General features: G+C 41.2%; 1 protein-coding gene across 2 annotated transcripts in view; it reads left to right on the forward strand.

The window, feature by feature from the left end:
* The window catches only part of RAB31 (RAB31, member RAS oncogene family), a 135,830-nt gene that overhangs the window by 90,720 nt on the left and 25,620 nt on the right, over window positions 1-19,490 (forward strand). For both annotated transcript variants that reach the window (XM_040479406.1, XM_040479407.1), the window contains exon 5: window positions 69-175. In XM_040479406.1, the coding sequence (XP_040335340.1) occupies window positions 69-175 (107 nt within the window). The remainder of the gene's footprint in view (window positions 1-68; window positions 176-19,490) is intronic.

The following is a 19,490-nucleotide window of genomic DNA, read 5'->3' on the forward strand; positions in this document are numbered from 1 at the left end:
CATTTCTGCTTGGTTGAGATACTGTGTTGGTGGGTCTCTCCAATGATTGATTTACACTTTGGGTTTAGGATTCATTTCATACCCTGAAGAAATGGGTGAAAGAGCTGAAGGAGCATGGTCCAGAAAACATTGTAATGGCTATTGCTGGAAACAAGTGTGATCTCTCAGACATTAGGTAAGACACATTAAAAACTGTTCTTGGATAGTTAACATCCTCCGTCTCTGAATGTCCGCATGTAAAAAGCTGTCATACCTGTGTTATTAAGGCTGTTCTCCGTATAATCTTAAGGTGATGTATCAAACCAAACACTTTGGTTTCCCTCAGAGATACTCAATTGTTGATCTTTTTTTTTTTTTTTTTTTTTTTTTTAACCTGAAACGAGATTTGCAGGGACCCAGTCTGTAGGGACTAGAGATTTGATGATAGCTCTATGGAGCCTGATAAGCTAGCTATTTTTACTAAATAAAAATGCTATAAAAAGGAATAGTGAGTGGCACCTGGGTGGCTCAGTCAATTAAGCATCCTACTCTTAATCCCAGTTTAAGTCTTCATCTCATGGTCGTGAGTTCCAGCTCCACATTGGGCTCCAAGCTGGGCGTGAAGCCTACTAAAAACAAACAAACAAAAAAAGGAATAGCCATTTTGTATCATCTATCTGTATTCCCCTGGTTAATTCAACTCTCAGCAATTCAGTCGGTGATCTTCATGAAGACAAAGACATCATGCCTCAGGTTTTGCTAATCCAAGGGTGATTCAGCCAACAGTTGATAAACAATGGAAATAGATCTTGTAAAAGCTCTTAACATGGCCTTTGACAAATCCCTCTGTTTCTTTGGGATTTCAGACACTTTGTATCACATTGCATCAGGTTGGTTTACAATAACAGCCATAAACACCACTTAATCATTTGTTTTTCTGGGGACTGGACAAATGTCTAAACTCCCTAGACTTGGGTCAGATCTCTCCATTCTTTACTGTGACCCTAAAACAGCTTGCTTGTCTAGAATTGCAACAGAATCACTAACTTTTGTCATGGGGTTGGGGGAGGGCGGGTGGCTAGAGACTGTGTTTTGCTAGGGAAGGTCCTATCATCTGACACCATTGAGTTATAGCAAAAGCATGGCTGTAATGGTACCAAGCTTTGTGTATTGTGGCAGAACTGATAGAGTGGAAGGTAAGCAGACAGTTATTTAAAGTTGACTGGGATTATTTAGGATTCTTGGTGACATGAAATGGAGTCCCACTTGAAATTATTTTCAGGAAAAAGGGAACTTATTGGAAGGTGCTGGTATCCCCACGGTAAAAAAAGCAAGGCTGCCTTTAGCTTTGGCATTTGATATGCTCCATATTTAGTCTCTGGCACTCTCTCTCTGTTTCTAGTTTAAATTGCCAATGGAAGGATCTCCCCATATCATGACAAGGCATTTGTGGCCAAGAGAGGGGATTTGGGGGGTACAAGATGATTTTTCCCCCGTAATCATGAGAATAGGGAGGTAGGTGGTCTTGAAGAGGGGCAGCTCCTAGAAAAGTACAGCCTGGTCAGACAAAATGTGTCTGTGACATGTTGGCTTGCTACTCATACCTGGAGACGTACCGTACGTTCCTTTTAAAAGGAATTCACTTTTAGGGGCGCCTGGGTGGCTCAGTCGGTTGGGCGTCCGACTTCGGCTCAGGTCATGATCTCGCGGCTTGTGGGTTCGAGCCCCGCGTCGGGCTCTGTGCTAACTGCTCAGAGCCTGGAGCCTGTTTCAGATTCTGTGTCTCCCTCTATCTCTGACCCTCCCCCGTTCATGCTCTGTCTCTTTCTGTCTCAAAAATAAATAAACGTTTAAAAAAAAAATGTTTAAAGGAATTCACTTTTAAAAATGCACTGGTATAGTATTCTCCTTAGAAGGCATTCTGCTTTGTGGCCAGCCTATATAAGCCTATACACACACACACACACACACACACACACACACACACACACATATGTATATGTATATGTATATATACATATATACATATATATAATTTTCAAAATGTCCCACCTAACAGAATCCATCCGTCTCACTTTGAACTGTAAATTCACTCACAGCCCCTCCATCCCCAGTGGGAGACCATCCAGATACTACATCCAGTGGTGACATCATGGGCCTGCTGTCCCACTAGTTCCGGTTTGTGGATAAGTACCCTTTCGCCTCTACTTTGGCCTCAGTGAGGTTGGAATGTGACTTCTCTTGCAGTTGTGGTTTAAAGTATGGAGTATATTGTATCCTTTGTTACACGCAAAGTTATGTTAGATGCTACTTGTCACTGGAATCATGCAGCAAGGAAATGACTCCCTTTGCAATTCTCTTTCAAACCCTCAATGAGAAAGACTCGTTGGATTAAGTCACAGAGGAAGACTAGATGGATCTAATAAATTTTTGATTTTTAAATATTTATTAATACGTAATTTAAAATTTTAATTTCTTTATAAATATATTTCATTGAACTAATTTAGACACCATAAAATCCACCTGTCTCTTAGTGTACAGGTCAATAAATTTTTGTATAATTATAGGGTTGTACAGTCATCATCGCATCTAATTTTAGAACATTTCCATCACCCTGCAAAGAACATGCCAATTTACAGTCTCTCCCAACATCCAGCTCCTTCCAGCCCCTGGCAACCACTAATGTACTCTCTTGTCTTTATAAATTTGCTTTTTCTGGACATTTTGTATTATAAATCGAGTCATGCACTTATGTGGTCTTTTGTGACTGGCTTCTTTCACTTACCATAATGGTTTTGAAATTCGTCTGTGTTGTCGCACGCGTTAGCACTTCATTCATTTTTATGGCTGAATAATATTTCATTGTGTGGGTGTACCATATTTTACTTTTTCATTCACTGGTTGAATGAAACTTGAAATTTGAGTCGTTTTCACTTTTTGGCTACTTTATTTATTTACTTTATTTTTAGAGAGAGAGTGAAACAGCAAGCATAAGCAGGGGAGGGGCAGAGAGACCGGGAGAATCCCAAGCAGGCCCGGATCAGCACAGAACCGGACACAAGGGGGTTCGGTCCCACGAACCGTGAGATCATGACCCGAGAGGAAATCAAGAATCAGTCACTAAGTGACTAAGCCACCCAGGTGCCTCATTGGCTACTTTAAAAAGTGCTGCTGTAAACGATCATGGACAAATTTTGTGTGGACATATGTTTTCATTTCTCTTGGGTATACTCCGAGGAGTATAATTTCTGTGTCACGGAAACTTTGTATTTAACAATTTGAAGAACTGCCAAACTGTTTTCCACAATGGCTGCACCATTTTATATGCCTACTGGCAATGTATGAGGTTCCGATTTCTCCACGTTCTCAGCCAGCACTGTTTTTAACCTGTCTTTTGCATTATTGCCATCCTAATGGGTGTGAAGTTGTGTCAATGTGGCTTGGGTTTGTATTTTTCTAATGACTAATGATGTTAAACATCTTCCCATCTGCTTATTGACCATTTGTATATCTTCTTTGGAGACATGTGTCTTCAAATCCTCTGCCCAATTTTTAATTGAGTTATTTGTCTTTTTACTATTGAGTTGTAGTTTTTTATGTATTGTGAATACAATTCCCTTATCAGATATAGGATTTGCAAATATTTTCTTTTCCTTTTTGTGAGTTATCTTCGCAATCTTTATTGTGTCTCTTGAAGTACAAAACTTTAACAACCAATTTGTGATTTTTTTTCCCTTTTATCTCTTATGCTCAAGTGATTGACTAATTAAGATCACAAAGATTTACTCTTCCGCTTTCTTCTTTTTTTTCTTATGCTTTCTCTTAAGAATTTTGTAATTTTAGAGCTTACATTTATATCAGTCATCTATTTGGAGTTGATTATTGTGTGTGTTATGAGGTGGAGGTCCAAATTAATCGTTTGTGTGAATATCTAATTCCCAGCACTATTTGTTAAAAAGACAACTTTTTTCCCAGTGAATTTTTTTTGGCACTTTTGTCAAAGATTAGTTGATGATAAATGTAAAATCTTATTTTGGGCCCTTGATTCTATTCAGTTGATCTATACTTCCTTATGCTTATGCCGCATGATTTTGATTGCTAAGTTCGAAATATTTATAAGTCCTCCAATTTAGTTTTTCTTTTTCAAGATTGTTTGACTGTTTTGACTATTCTGGGTCTTTTCCATTTCCATGTGAAAAGGATTCTCTTCTCAATTTCTGTGAAAAAACAAATGAGATTTTAATAGAGAATGTGTTGAATCTTTAGAACAGTGTGGGGATTATTGGCATCTCAATAATATTAAGTTTTCTGATCCGTGAATATAAGATGCCTTTCTATTTTATTTAAAGTCTTCTTTAATCTCCTTTACCCATATCTCATAGTTGCCAGTGTACAAGTTTTGCATTTCCTTGTTAGCCTTGTCCCTAAGTGTTTCATTGTTCTTGATGTTACTGTGAATGGGACTGTTTTGTTAATTTTGTTTATGGTATGTTCATTGTTAGTGTGTACAAGATTATGTTGTCTGTGAGTACAGACAGTCTTACTTCTTTCTTTCCAATAAAAGAAATCTTTTATTTCTTTTCCTTGTCTAATTACCCTTTCTAGACCCTCAATACAATTTGAATAGAGACGGTGAGAGTGGACATCATTGTCTTCTTCCTGGTTGTAGGGGCAAAGCATTTAGTTGTTCTTAGTAAGTAGGATATTGGTGGTATGGGTTATGTAGGTCGTCTTTATCGATGTGGGGGAAGTTCCCTTTTATTCCTAGTTTGTTGAGTTTTTTTTTCTTAAGAATGAATGTTGAATTTTTGTGAAATGCTCTTTCTGAATCTTCTGAGGTGATCATGTGGTTTTTGTCCTTTATTCTGTTAATATAATGTATGACATTAATTGATTTTCGAATGTTAAACCCCCTGCATTCCTGGGACAGATTCCACTTAGCCCTGACACGTAATCCTTTTTATACGCTGCTGGGTTCAGCTTGCTCATATTTGGTTGAGGATTTTTATGTCTGTATTCATGAGAATATTGGTCTGTAGTTTTTGTGTTTTTTGTGAAGTCTTTGTTTGATGTTGATATATCAAAGCAGTAGATTTTTGTAGAATGAGTGGAAAAGTGTTCTTTTCTGTTTTCTAGAAGAGTTTGTGAAAGATTGATGTTAATTCTTAATTCTTAAGTGTTTGATAAAATCACCAGTGAAGCCAACTGGACCCAGGCTTTTCTTTGTGGAAAGATTTTAATTACCAGTCCAACTTCTTTATGTGCTGTAGATATACTCAGGTTTTCTATTATGTCTTGGGTTAGAGTAGTTTGTATGTTTTTAGGAATTTATCCACTTCATCTACGTTATCTCATTTGTTTGTGTAGTGCAGTATTCTCTTATAATCCTTTTCATTTCTGTAAGGTCAGTAGTAATGTCTACGCCTCTGTTCCTGATTTTAGAAATTTTAGCCTTTTATTTCCTGCTCAGTTAGCTAAAAGTTTGTCAGTTTTGTTGATCTTTTCAAAGAACAACATTTAGTTTCACTGATTTCTTTCCATTGTTCTTCTGTGTCATTTATTTTCCCTCTGTTCATTATTCCCTTCCTTCTGTTTGCTTTGGGTTTACTTTGCTCCCTTTTTTTCTAGTTTTTCAAAGTAGAAGTTAGCATATTTATTTGAGATCTTCCTTTCTAATTTTGACATTTACAGCCATAAATTGCCCTCTAAGCACTGCCATAGCTGCATCCCATAAGTTTTGGTATGTTGTATTTTTGTTTTTATACAATTCAAAGTATTTTCTAATGTATTTTCAGACCCATTTTTTTTAATTTGGTAGTGTAGTGTTTAATTTCCATGTATTTGTGAATTTCCCAAATTTCTTTTTTAAAGTTTATTTATTTATTTTGAGTGAGAGAGTGTGTGTACGTGAGCTGGGGAGGTACAGAGATTGAGAGAGAGAGAGAGAGAGAGAGAGAGAGAGAGAGCGCGCGTTCCAAGCAGGCTCTGTGCTAACAGCACAGATGCGGAACTCAAACTCACCAGCCGTGAGATCATGACCTGAGCCAAAATCAAGAGTGAGACGCTTAACTGACTGAGTCACCCAGGCGCCCCAGTTTCCCAAATTTCTGTTGATGGTTTCTAATTTAATTCCATTGTAATTTGAAAACATACTTTGTATGATTTTAATTATTTTAAATGTATTGAGGATTATTGTATGGCGTGGTGTATGGTTGATCCTGGAGAATATTCCATATGAGTTTGAGGCTAATAAATTTTCAACACCTATTTTTATATTTGCTATTCTTCCTTTGAGAGAGAGAGAGAGAAAGAGAAAGAGCAAGCTTTCAGGCTTAACATTGAGGGCCTCCGCAGGCAACTGTATTTAACTGGAATTTAATTATATTTTGTCTTTATTGTACTTATTTTTTAGAATTACATTTTTATGACAGTGATGCTAGTGTTCCATTTGTGATAAAGATATAAATTTTTTTGCAAAATGTTTAAAAAGTTGATGTATGTACATGACATGATTGTCTACGTGGAAACTCCAAAGGGATAGTCCAAAAAATTCCAAAGCTAATAACTGGGTTCAATAAAGTTTCAGGATATACAATATACACAGAAAAATCAATTATATTTCTGTATCTAAAAATGAATATGCAGAAACCGAAGTTAAAAACACAAACTCTTGACAGTTGGCTACAAAGAAAATGAAATACTTAGATATGTACTTAATAAAACATATATGGGATCTGTATGCTGAAAATTATAAAATTCTTACGAAAGAAACCAAACAAGACTTGAATAAATGGAGAGACATACCATGTTCATGAGTTGGAAGTCTCAATATAGAACAGATGTCAGTTCTCCGTAAATTGATCTACCTATAGGTTCAGTGTAGTCCCTATGAAGATTTTAACAAGGGTCGGTTTTTTGTTTTGTTTTGTTTTGTTTTGTTTTGTTTTGTAAACAGAAACAAGTTTGTCCTAAAATTTATATGGAAAGGCACAGGTACTAGAAAAGCTAAAATGACATTGACAAAGAAGAATATAGTGGAAGAAATCACTGTCTTCTCTATTAAGGCTTACTGTATAGCTACAGTAATCAAGACAGTGTGGTGTTGGCAGAAGGATGTACAAACAGATCAATGAAACAGAATAGAGAGCCCAGCAAATATGCTCAACTGATTGTTGACAAAGATGCGAAAGTAATTCAATGGAGGAAGGATAGCTTTTTCAATAAACAGTGCTGGAGTAATTGGATAGCCATAGTGGAGGGGAACCTGCAAGCCAACCTCACACCATATGTAACAATTACTCTGAAATGAATCCTAGAGTTTCATGTAGAAAGTAAAACTAGAAAACTTTTAGAAAAGTTCCCAAGAGAACATCTTGAGGATCTGGAACTCGGTAAAAAGTTGTGAGACTTGACAGCAAAAGTACCCTCCATTTAAGGAAAAGTTGGTAGACAGGATCTCATCAAAATAAAAACATTTGTTCCGTAGGGGCGCCTGAGTGGCTCAGTCGGTTGAGCGTCCGACTTCAGCTCAGGTCATGATCTGGCGGTCTGTGAGTTCGAGCCCCGCATCGGGCTCTGTGCTGACAGCTCAGAGCCTGGAGTCTGCTTTGGATTCTGTGTCTCCCTGTCTCTGCTCGTGCTCTGTCTCTCTCTCTCTCTGTCTCAAAAATAAATAAACATTAAAAAACAAAAACAAAACAAAAACACTTGTTCCGCGAAAGCTCCCGTGAAGAGGATGAAAAGCAAGCTGCAGACTGGGAAAAATTATCTGCAAACTGTATCCGACAAAGGATTAGCACTGAAACTTAACAGTTAAAAACCCTAATTTGAAAATGGGGAGAGTCCGTCTCACCCGAGAGAATATCAAGGTGGTCAGCACGGGCCTGAAAAGGTGCTCGGCATCATCGGCAGACCTGTCGGAATTGGCAGAATAAAAGTGATAAGACCCAATGCTGGCGAGGACACAGAAACACTGGAGCACTCCTGGGGTGCTGGGGTGCCCGTAAAATGGTACAGTCGTTCTGGAAAAACAGTTTGGCAGTTTCCTTTAAGACTAACTATGCAATTACATATGCCCAGCAATCATACTTTGGGCACTTATTCCAGACAAATGAAAATTTACATTCACACAAAACCCACACGTGAGGATTCATTGAAGCCTTTTTTTTTTTTTTTTTTTTTTTTTTATGATGGCCCGACACTGGAATCAGCCCAGGTATTCTTTGAAAGGTGAATGACTCAGCACAATGTGGTACTTCCGTGCCATGGGATCGTATGTGGCAGTGAAAAGGAACAAAGTACAGGCAACTTGGATGAACCTCCAGAGAAATGATGCTGAGTGAATAAAGCTGATCTCAGAGGTTTTATAGTGTATTACTTCATTTATATGAGATTTTGAGATGAGAACATTTTTGAAATAGAGGACATATTAGCAGGGGCGCCTGGGCGGCTCGGTCAGTGAAACGTCTTGTCTCTTGGTTTCAGCTCAGGTCGTGGTCTTGCAGTTAGTTTTGTGAGTTCGAGCTGCGCCTGGAGCTGTTCACTGACAGTGGGGCACCTGCTGGGATTCTCTCTCTTCCTTTCTCTCTGCCTCTCCCCCACTTGCACTGTGCCTGTCTTTCTCAAAATGAATAAATACATTTAAAAAAAAAAAAGAAGACATATTAGTGGTTGCCAGGGGCTTTGGTGGGCAGGGGATGGGGAGGAAAGTGGGCGTGGCTATAAAAGGACAACACAGGAGATCCTTGTGATGTTGGAACCATTTGGTGTTCTTCTCTGCAGTGGTGGACACGTGAACCTACACAGGGGTTAAAATTGTGTAGAGCTTATGGGGCTCCTGGGTGGCTCAGTCGGTTAAGCATCCAACTTCGGCTCAGGTCATGATCTCATGATTCGTAGGTTCGAGCCCTGCATCGGGTTCTGTGCTGACAGCATCGGAGCCTGGAGCCTGCTTTGGATTCTGTGTCTCCCTCTCTCTCTGCCCTTCCCTCACTAATGCTCCCTCTCTCTCTCTCTCTCTGTCTGTCTCTCAGAAATAAACATAAAAAGTTAAAAAAAATTGTATAGAACTTAACGCACACAAATGAGTACCAATAAAACTGGGAAAATCTGAATAAGAGTGTATTAATATCAGTATCCTGTTCGTGATATTACACTATAGTTTTGCAAAATGTTACAATTTGAACCTGGACAAAGTGTACAAGGAATCTGTTTCTTATAACTGCAGGGTGGATCTATAATTATCTCAAAAAAAATTAATGAACAAAAGGTTGATTTAGTTAGAAATAATAAGTAAATATTGGAGCAGTGGTATATACGTAGATTTGTGTACGTATATACACACACACCACATATATGCATATCGTATATATTATATATGGTGGACTGAAGTTTCATAAGCACATTGGGTTAAATGATGAATTCAACCATCCCCAACACACATAGGGTGCAAAAGAAAAACGGATTAACTGTATTAAAACTCCCATTTAGGAAAGCAGGGAGTCCTTGCTCAGAATATAAACTGCCTCCCACTGGACAGGAATAGTCTGGTAAATGATAGGGCCTAATGGGCATCTGCTGTTGACACTTTCCATGGCAGTGGAATCAGGTTCTTGGTCAGCCCGTCTGGCTGCTCCAGATTGTGCCTGCTGGTATGATTTTTCTGGGGAGTTAGCCAATTCTCTATACTCCAGACCTTATTTAGAGCTTGACCTTCTTTTATGCTAATCCTAAAACACTTTGCCTTTCTGTAATTGCCAGAAGGCTCTATTTTATTTTTCACTGGGGGGTTGGAGAGGGACCGTGCGTAGATTTGACATGCGTGTATAAGCGTGTATATAGGTGGAGCCGGGGTCCTCTAACAGACTTCGGTTGTGTAAGCTTGTGAGTCCAGAAGAAGAGGTAACACTGGCGTGTTTTGAGAGCGTAGTGGAATTTAAAAGGAATTAACGCTGTGAATTTGACTTAGCCCACTTGAGACGTTTGTGAACAGAAGTGCTTCACGGAGGAGGTACCCGACCATCCAGTCACTGTGTTTTGAATTCTTGTGTGTTCCAGAAGACGATATAAAGGTCTGACCACACTACCCAGAGTGAAAGGCGTTCAGAAGCATCTGGTCAAGTGAATTCAGGCCTTCTAGCTTGTTTTATTAGGCTCCTGATCTTTGTGAGATTTTCCTGAATATCTTGATGAATTCTAGACAAAATGTCCTTGTGCTCAGGTTGCTGTGAAATTGGAGTCATATGCACCCTCTTTGAGGCAAGGAGGCAAACTGGAATTGGCCATGCTGTATGTATGACCGTCCATGCAGTAAGTGCTGGTTGTCACTTTTCTTTCCTGCAGTGAACATGTGCCTTGGAGAAAAGCTCTCATCACAGCTCTGATCACAGGAGAGTATACGGTTCCTGATGGGGCCCAAGAAACCAGGCCCCATCTCCTTACCCCCTGGGCCCTACCATCTGGTCGTGCCGAGGTAGGGATTGCAAAGTTGGGGACACTCTAGGGAAATACAGAGTTGCAAGAAAATCAGAGAACCTCAGCTGAATTGATTATGCAGGACCTGAGAGGCCCACGAACTAGAAGGACAGGGGCAGCTCAGAGCAGAGAGCGTGAGCTGTGCAATTTGCCTCGCACGGGTGGCAGGAAACGCTGACATGAGTGCCACGTCGTGGTGGGTCACTGGGTTTTTGAACAAGTGATGCATGGGGCTAATTCCAGGTGGCTCGAAGGAGGGCAGATTTGGCCTGGGGCCTAGCTAGAAAAGAAACCTTCTCAGGAAGTCTGGGGAGCCCACAAGAGACTGCATGGCCCTGTCCTGGGTCTGGCAGAGAATTGGAGCAGACGAGTCTTGAAAGGAAAAAGAGAAAGAGGTCACCTTGCTTCAGTAGTTTTAAAAGTTCCACACACATAAGAATCACGCAGGGCACCTGTTAAAAATTCAGATTCCAGAATCCAGCTCCTGAGATTCTGATCCAATAATCAGAAGGCTGGGGATATATGCATTTTGTAAAGTGGTTCTTTTACAAGTGGTCCAAGTACCATCTTTGGAAAAGCATTGCCTTAGGTGATACGGTTGATGACAGGGGGGAATGAGGAAGTCCTAGAACTACCTGGCACATGTCCAGCCTGTACAGGCCACACCTGCCTCCCTCCCACTCTCCAGACCTCAGGGAGAATGGAAACAGTGGTTCTTCACCTTTCAGGATCCAGCACCCCTGACCCATCGTCCTGTCATCCCCTTAGAAGCACGGCCAGTTCTCTGGCCCCCTCTCTTTGGCATCTCACACTGAGAGTCACCAGAAGAAGAGAGATGATTGGGTTTGTCTCCATCTAATTAACATCAGGCTCCTGCTTAGGTCAGCACCTTGTACCCAGCCGCCTCCTGGATGGTGGGTCTTCTTCATATCCAACCTATAGTTGGTTGACGTCAGCTTGGGCAAATGATTAGGGTCACCTGGCTATGGCACTTTCACAAGAGGGGCTTCAGGTATCTCAGGAACCATCTTCCTAGTTGGCAATGGGGGCGAGATCCTCCAAGTCTTCAGAGGAAGAAGAGGTTATCTTATTCTACCCCTGACCCCTAAGCCAGAATTACCCCCTTCACATTTCCCTGTCAGCTTTATAACCAAGCCTTGACCTGTAGCCATCAAAAGAAGTACTTTCCTGTGAGAAATTACTTCCATCCTACCCCTACCTTATAGTAGATCCCAGGCCTGTTTCTTTTGCTCGGTCTTCTTGCCCTGATTTTGAACTCGTGACCTTGTATGTGAACCCCCTTGGACTGCCACATATTAGAACTCTCCTTTCCTTTCTTGATCATTTAGACATTTGGTTTCTTTTAATGGATTCTAATTTGACCAATCCTTCAAGCTCAGGGGTCTCCCACTGGCTTTACCTTGGAATCCCACACCTCACCGGTACGTTGAGGCTATGAACAAATCAGAAAGGGTGACGGAGGGATCATGGAGGAGACGTGTTGACAGGAGAAGGCCCCTCAGGCTTAATATATTTTATCTTGCAAATGGTAGCAGTAGGAAGTTACCCAGCCAAAGTGATGATAGAAACAAGGGGTTGGAGATCGGGAGAGACCTTCTACCCAGGGGTGGTGGCTCTGAAAGACCTGGGAATGGCTCTTCTACCCAAGGTTCCTCCCAGGAGATAATCAGGGACTGAGTGTCCTCTTGCCCTTCTTGGAACCATAGTCTCTGAGCTCTGGCATCTGTAAGAGCAACACCGAGAGAGGTTGGTGGAGACACTCCCAGTGAGTCAAGAGTCTTCCTGAAGTGAAGAGGTTGTACTCCAAGAAAAGAACATCTGAAGTAGAAGTGAAACAAGGGGGTGTTAGGAGGAAGGAAATTTGTCCTATCAGTTTTTAAGCATTTGATTAACAAATAATTTTTGGTAGCTTTTTGTGTGCAGCAAAGTTCTATGGGAAGTACAAAAAAGGAGAAGAAAGTATTTTCCTTATTAACTTCTCTTTGGACAGCCAAGAGTAGTACACATGGGAGGAAAATATCTAACAAGCAATACAAGACTACATTTTTTTTTTTTAATTTTTTAATGTTTATTTTTGAGAGAGACGGAGACAGAATATGAGTGAGTGGGTTGGGGCAGAGAGAGAGGGAGGCACAGAATCCAAAGCAGGCTCCGGGCTCCGAGCTGTCAGCACAGAGCCCGACGCGGGGCTCGAACTCACGAGCTGTGAGATCATGACCTGAGCCGAAGTCAGACACTCAACCGACTGAGCCACCCAGGCACCCAAGACTGCATTCAATAAAGCTCCAAATGTTATGGTGCAGAACAGACAAAAGAATTCAGGAAAAGGAGAGTCTGTGGTCATCTGGAGTGATTTGGAAAGGCTTACCGACGAAGTATGCCACTGCACTGTTAAGGATCAGTCAAGGAGGAGGAAATTCCAGGAAGGGAAGACAATGGCCAGAGGCGTGGAGGTGGGAGGGAGTTTGGCACGTGTTATGGGGGAGAGATCATGAAGAATACCTACCTGATCGTTAGCCTGGGGAATGGTGGAAGGCAGGTGGATACTGAGGGGACAGTTTATGCACAGTGTAAACGTATGCAGAGTGAGGGGTTTGAGCTTGACGTGCTGGCTCTTCTGCCTCCTCCTTGCCCATCTCTCGTACCCATGGCACCGTTGCCCGTCGGTCATGGCACTGTCTTCTCCTGATCCTGTTGCGGCCCTGGGCTCCTTAACACAATGCTTCCTGTGGTTACCACCAGTTAAAGAGATGAAACCTGTTTGCCAGCCTCATACCCCTTTAGACTTTCCCACGAGTACATCAACCATTTCCGGAATTGCCAGGCATTGGTTGTTTCAAATTTTTGGAGAAACTTGAGCTTCTTTAGCAGATAAAAATAGATTTGGAAATAAATATGTTTTGCTAAGAATATATACATTGCTTTTAATTCTTATATGTGACCCCAAAACTCGTTCCAGTCTTGATAGTGGGTCAACAGTGAGCAAAGGAGTTTGTTTAAAATTATATTAACCAAGAAACACAATTTGAGATGCTGGATAATAAAAATCCAACTTATTCACATCCTAAAAGCACAAAAGCCAGTGAACATCAAAAGCGACCAAAAGGTCTGGAAACATCATGACCAGCATTAAAATGCACACAGTGTTTTCTTTACATGAGATGAGCAGAATCTGTGCTGTTAAATGTGTGTTTTGTGCTCCGAGATGAGCCTTTCCTTGTTTGTACCTCTTTCTGATGCTGTGCAGGTGGCTGGGCCTGTATTTGATGCTGGTCTGGAAGCAGGAGGGAAGAAACTGAAGGCTGAGCTCCCCAGAGAGCTGAGTGAGAACATCTGGGATTTTTCTCTTTTTCAGTAATATTCTTAATGAAGAATATGTAAAACATTGATGTATATTTAAAGAAAATGGGAATTAAAAAAAATTTTTTTTTTCAACGTTTATTTATTTTTGGGACAGAGAGAGACAGAGCATGAACGGGGGAGGGGCAGAGAGAGAGGGAGACACAGAATCGGAAACAGGCTCCAGGCTCCGAGCCGTCAGCCCAGAGCCTGACGTGGGGCTCGAACTCCCGGACCGCGAGATCGTGACCTGGCTGAAGTCGGACGCTTAACCGACTGCGCCACCCAGGCGCCCCGAAAATGGGAATTTTAAAGAATAAAATGAACAGCCATGTAACTATGAGTAAGCTTTCCTCCCCAACCATATATTCTTCTCTCCCTTTAGAAGTAACCCTGACTTTTGGGATAATCATTTCTTTGTTTTCCCTATGCTTTACCACTCATGTAGTAACAGATTTGGGTTTTCTGGTTTTTGAACTGGAATCTCACCGTATGTATTGTGTGACGACTTGCGTCTTGCTCTGAATGTGCCCGGGAGATTCATCCCAAAGAATGTTAGCTGGATTTGGTACATTTTCATCACTGTATGCTATTCTAGTTTATGAGTATGACACCATTTATCCATCCTACGGTTGAGGGATATTGGAGTTATTTCTGTGGTGGTGTTACTGTGAATATGACTTCTTGGATATTCTTTGTTTTTTTTTTTTAATGCTTATTCATTTTTGAGAGAGAGAGAGAGAAAGACAGAGCATGAGCCGGGTAGGGGCAGAGAGAGAGGGAGACACGGAATCCAAAGCAGGCTCCAGACTCTGAGCAAGCTGTCAGCACAGAGCCCGATGTGGGGCTCAAACTCATTCGTGAACCACGAGATCATGACCTGAGCCAAAGTCAGACACTTAACCAACTGAGCCACCCAGGAGCCCCTGGATAGTCGTCTACATCTCATAGTGCCATGTTTAAGCACTTCTCTAGATTCTGCTGTGTAAGAGTGTGCCTGGTCGCAGGGTGTGCACATGCTCAGTTTTCCTGGGTAATGCCAGTGTCTTCCAAAATGGGGACTAGTGGTGCATGAGCCCTCCTGTTGCTCTGTATCCTTGCCAGGTCTTGGTGCCATAAGATGTTGAGGCGTGGAGTGACATCTGAGAGTAATTTCAGTTTGCATTTCCCCAGTTACCAATAAAGAAGTTGGCGTCTTTTTACATGTTTAGTGGCCATTCAAGTTTCCTCTTACGTGAAGAGCCTATTCAAGTCTTTGCCACTTTTCTGTTTTCTGTTCTTTATCCTAATCTTGTTTATTCAAAGGATTTAATATATATACATGTATATACATATACAATATGTATATATATGTATATACATATACAATATGTATATACATGTATATACATATGTGTATATATTATATATAGGATGCTATTCCCTTCACATAGGTATGTGTTGAAATAGCTTCTTCAAATTTATGTTTTAGCTTTCCACTCTTTATTTTGGCTTTGCATTATCAGAGGGCTTCAATTCCTGTGTAATAGAAATTATCAATGTTTTTCCTTTGTTATTGTTTTGTTTTTGTGTTTTGCCTGAGGAAAGAGTCTTATTTAAGATATCTTTCCCCACCCCTGAGATCGTGAAGACATTCCTATATTGATGATCTTTAAAAAAAAAAAACACAAAAACAGAAACCTTAGTTTTATGTCCCTACCTGTCTTTAATTTTCTTTTTTTTTTTTTTTTTGAACGTTTATTTATTTTTGGGACAGAGAGAGACAGAGCATGAACGGGGGAGGGGCAGAGAGAGAGGGAGACACAGAATCGGAAACAGGCTCCAGGCTCTGAGCCATCAGCCCAGAGCCCGACGCGGGGCTCGAACCCACAGACCGTGAGATCGTGACCTGGCTGAAGTCGGACGCTTAACCGACTGCGCCACCCAGGCGCCCCCCTACCTGTCTTTAAATCACTTGGAATTGATCTTTGTGTATGCTGCCGGAGTTTTCCCAGTTGTAAGCTGTATTCGTTGGTTAGCTGTATTCGTTGTAAGTAAAGTGCCTACTTTTTCCCACTGATGTGCATGCCATATCACTCATAGGTCATGTGTCATGCCTGAATGGGGCTGTTTTGGGGGCTCTTTATTCTGTTCTGTTGGCCTATTTATCCATCTGTATGTCAATACCGTGCTGACTGAATTCTTAACAGCTTTATTATAAGCCTTGATAAATGGTCTATAATCACTCAATAGTCATAGTTGGCCCCGGAGAGGATCTCATGAGGTTGGTTTGGAAGTAGATATGTGGCAGTCTGGTGGCAGTTAGGGGAACGGTAGGACCTAAATTTCCATGTGGTGAGGTGTGTGTTGGGTGTGTGTGTTTGTTTTTATGGCTAATTAAAAAATTTTTTTAATTTGGGGATAGTTTTGTATTTATAGAAAAGTTAAAAAGATAATACAGAGAGTTCCCATACGCCCCACATCCCTGCTGCCCCTATTATTATAGTACAGTGCATTTGTCACAACTAAGGAACTGTGATTGATACTTCATTATTTTTTTTTTTAATTTTTTTTTCAACGTTTATTTATTTTTTTGGGACAGAGAGAGACAGAGCATGAACGGGCAAGGGGCAGAGAGAGAGGGAGACACAGAATCGGAAACAGGCTCCAGGCTCTGAGCCATCAGCCCAGAGCCCGACGCGGGGCTCGAACTCACAGACCGTGAGATCGTGACCTGGTTGAAGTCGGACGCTTAACCGACTGCGCCACCCAGGCGCCCCGATACTTCATTATTAATTAAAGTTCATGCTTTACTCAGATTTCATTAGCTTTTCCCTAATATCCTTTTTTTTTTCTTTTTTCTGGTTCTGGGATTCCATCCAGACTATCATAATACATTTAATTGTCATGTGTCTTTGGGCTCCTCTGGGCTGTGACGGGTTTTCAGACTTCCTTTGTTTTTGATGACCTTGGTAGTTTTGAATAGTCCTGGCCAGGTATTTTAGAGACTATCTCTCCGTTGGGGTTTGTCTGATGCTGTTCTCATGATTAGACTGGGGTTAGGGGCTTGGGGGAGAAAGACCACAGTGGTAAAGTGCTATTTTCATTACTTACCACTTACCACTTACTACTGGTGTTATTAACCTTGGTCACCCAGCTGAGGTGTTGGTTGTCAGGTTTCTGCACTGTAAAGTTACCCATCCACTTGCCTTACTATACTCTTCGGAAGAAAGTCTAAGCTCACACGCAAGGGGTAGGGATTACGCCCCACTCCTTGGGAAAGGAATGTCCACGTACATCGCTTGGAATTCTTCTGCAGGTGAAACTTGTCACCTCTACCCACTTAACTGATTTATTCAATCATTTATTTATATCAGCACAGACTCATAGGTATTTACTTGATGCTTTAGGTTATAATGCAGTGCTGTGTTATTTAATCTGTGGCTCAAATTCTTCCAGCTTTGGCCACTGGGAGCTCTTCCTGTTGGCTCCTGTGTCCCTTTAACATATGCTTATCCTTTTGGTTTTTGAGCACTTCCTTACTTTCTGACACAACAAGATATTATCGGCGCATCTTGCATATTTTAGGCTTCGGCCCTAGAATTAGCCATTTCTCCAAGGAGCTTTGGTTCCTTTTATCGAAGAATGGTATTTGCAAACCAAGATCTGGGCTGCCTTGGCTTGTTGCCACTGGGGTGTCATTGGTTCTAGGACCTTTCAGTGAGAAGAGCTAGGAAATGCATGCATGCAGACTAACTTGAGTGTACACACATATCTGATCCTTGAACAATGTGTGGGTCAGGGGCGCCAGCCCCCCATTCACCTGAAAACCTGCGTATAACTTTGACTTTCCAAAGATTCAACTCCTAATAGCCTGATGTTAACCGTAAGCCTTAACAACCAAATAAAGAGGTGATTGACACATATTTTATTTATGTATTATATACTGTATTCTTACAATAAAGCAAGCTAGAGAAGAGAAAATGTTATTAAGAAAATCATAAGAGAAAATACATTCATAAGTACTATACCGTATTTATCCAAAAATCCACATATAAGTGGACCCGTGTACTCCCAATCGTGTTGTACAAAAGTCAACTCTAATTATTTCTGTATCTGTCCATCTGCATCTATAGTAAGATAAACATAAGTTCCTATTGATGCTTCTGAACCCTAATTCAGGACCACATGGCTGATTCTAACCTTCTTTAGCGAGCAGGGGAAGGATGTTTTCTAAAGTTATTAACAGATATATTATTAAACAGAGAGGTAAGCTTTTTGTTCTTGGATATTTTCTTAGAAGATACAATAATCTGGGACGCCTGGGTGGCTCAGTTGGTTAAGCGCTGACTTCAGCTCAGGTCGTGATCTCACGGTTCGTGTGTTCGAGCCCCTCATCTGGCTGTGTGCTGACAGCTCAGAGCCTGGAGCCTGCTTGGATCCTGTGTCTCCCTCTCTCTCTGCCCCTCCCCCACTCACCCTCTGTGTCTCTCTCTCTCCCTCTCAAAAATAAAATAAACTTTTAAAAAATTAAAAAAAAAAGAAGATACAATAATCTTTTTTTTCTTTTTCCTTTACATGCTGCACAAAGTTTCAGAGTTTCAAAATGTCACTTCCATTAAGAATTATAGCATCTCAGTGACTTCTTTCAAATGGCACAATATTTACTTCTGTTTATGTACTGTTTACTTAGGCAGTGGACTGAAAACAGGGTCATTATCGCCATCATCATTGTTAGCAGGAATTGAATTCTTTTTTTTTTTTTAATTTTTTTTAACGTTTATTTATTTTTGAGACAGAGAGAGACAGAGCATGAACGGGGGAGGGGCAGAGAGAGAGGGAGGCACAGAATCGGAAGCAGGCTCCAGGCTCCGAGCCATCAGCCCAGAGCCCGACGCGGGGCTCGAACTCACGGACCGTGAGATCGTGACCTGGCTGAAGTCGGAAGCTTAACCGACTGAGCCACCCAGGCGCCCCAGCAGGAATTGAATTCTTACTGTGTGCCACACACAGTATTATAAGTAATTCATGTTAATCTTCATAATCCAGTGGAAGAGTCACTCTCCTTCTCCCTCCTTGTCAATAAGGAAACTGAGGCACAAAGGTTAAGGTGCTTGTCTCGGGTCCTGCACCTAAGATGGTGTAGAGCCCCGCTTTAAACCTGATAGTCCTCTCCAGAACGAGTGTTCTTGAAGAAAGTTCAAGTAGAAATCCGTGAGGGAGAATAATTTGCAAACTACCAAGGGAAAATGGCAGCTGATCATATTCTGCTCAGAGGGTTTGGAGCTAGAGACTCTTTCCTGGGGTTCTCTTTGGCTTCCCAGGACTCGCCTAAATTTCTTTCTGGAGAAAGGGATATTAAGAAGCAAAGGAATGGCCGGATCTCCCTAGAGAAACCCATGTTTTCTGCTCAGCTCTCATTCAGTTCTCACTCTGACATTTTCCATGAGAAACAATCCATTTAAGTCTGTGACGAGAACCTGACACTGCTTGTTTGAACTTGACACCAGGAATTTGGCCCCAGGTGAATAGCAGTTATGGATACACATTAATAAGGAAGCAAGGCCCCATGGGAACAGAAATTCTTTCCAGGGTACACATGTCAAGTGCTTAACTGTAAGCACTTAGGTCGCTATGAAGTGTTACTGTCCAGTCAGGTATTTACTGTGTAGGTGGCAATTATTCTTCGTTTTTTTTTT

Source organism: Herpailurus yagouaroundi, unplaced genomic scaffold (assembly GCF_014898765.1).
Source record: "Herpailurus yagouaroundi ecotype Mexico unplaced genomic scaffold, PumYag 142, whole genome shotgun sequence".
NCBI lineage: Eukaryota > Metazoa > Chordata > Mammalia > Carnivora > Felidae > Herpailurus > Herpailurus yagouaroundi.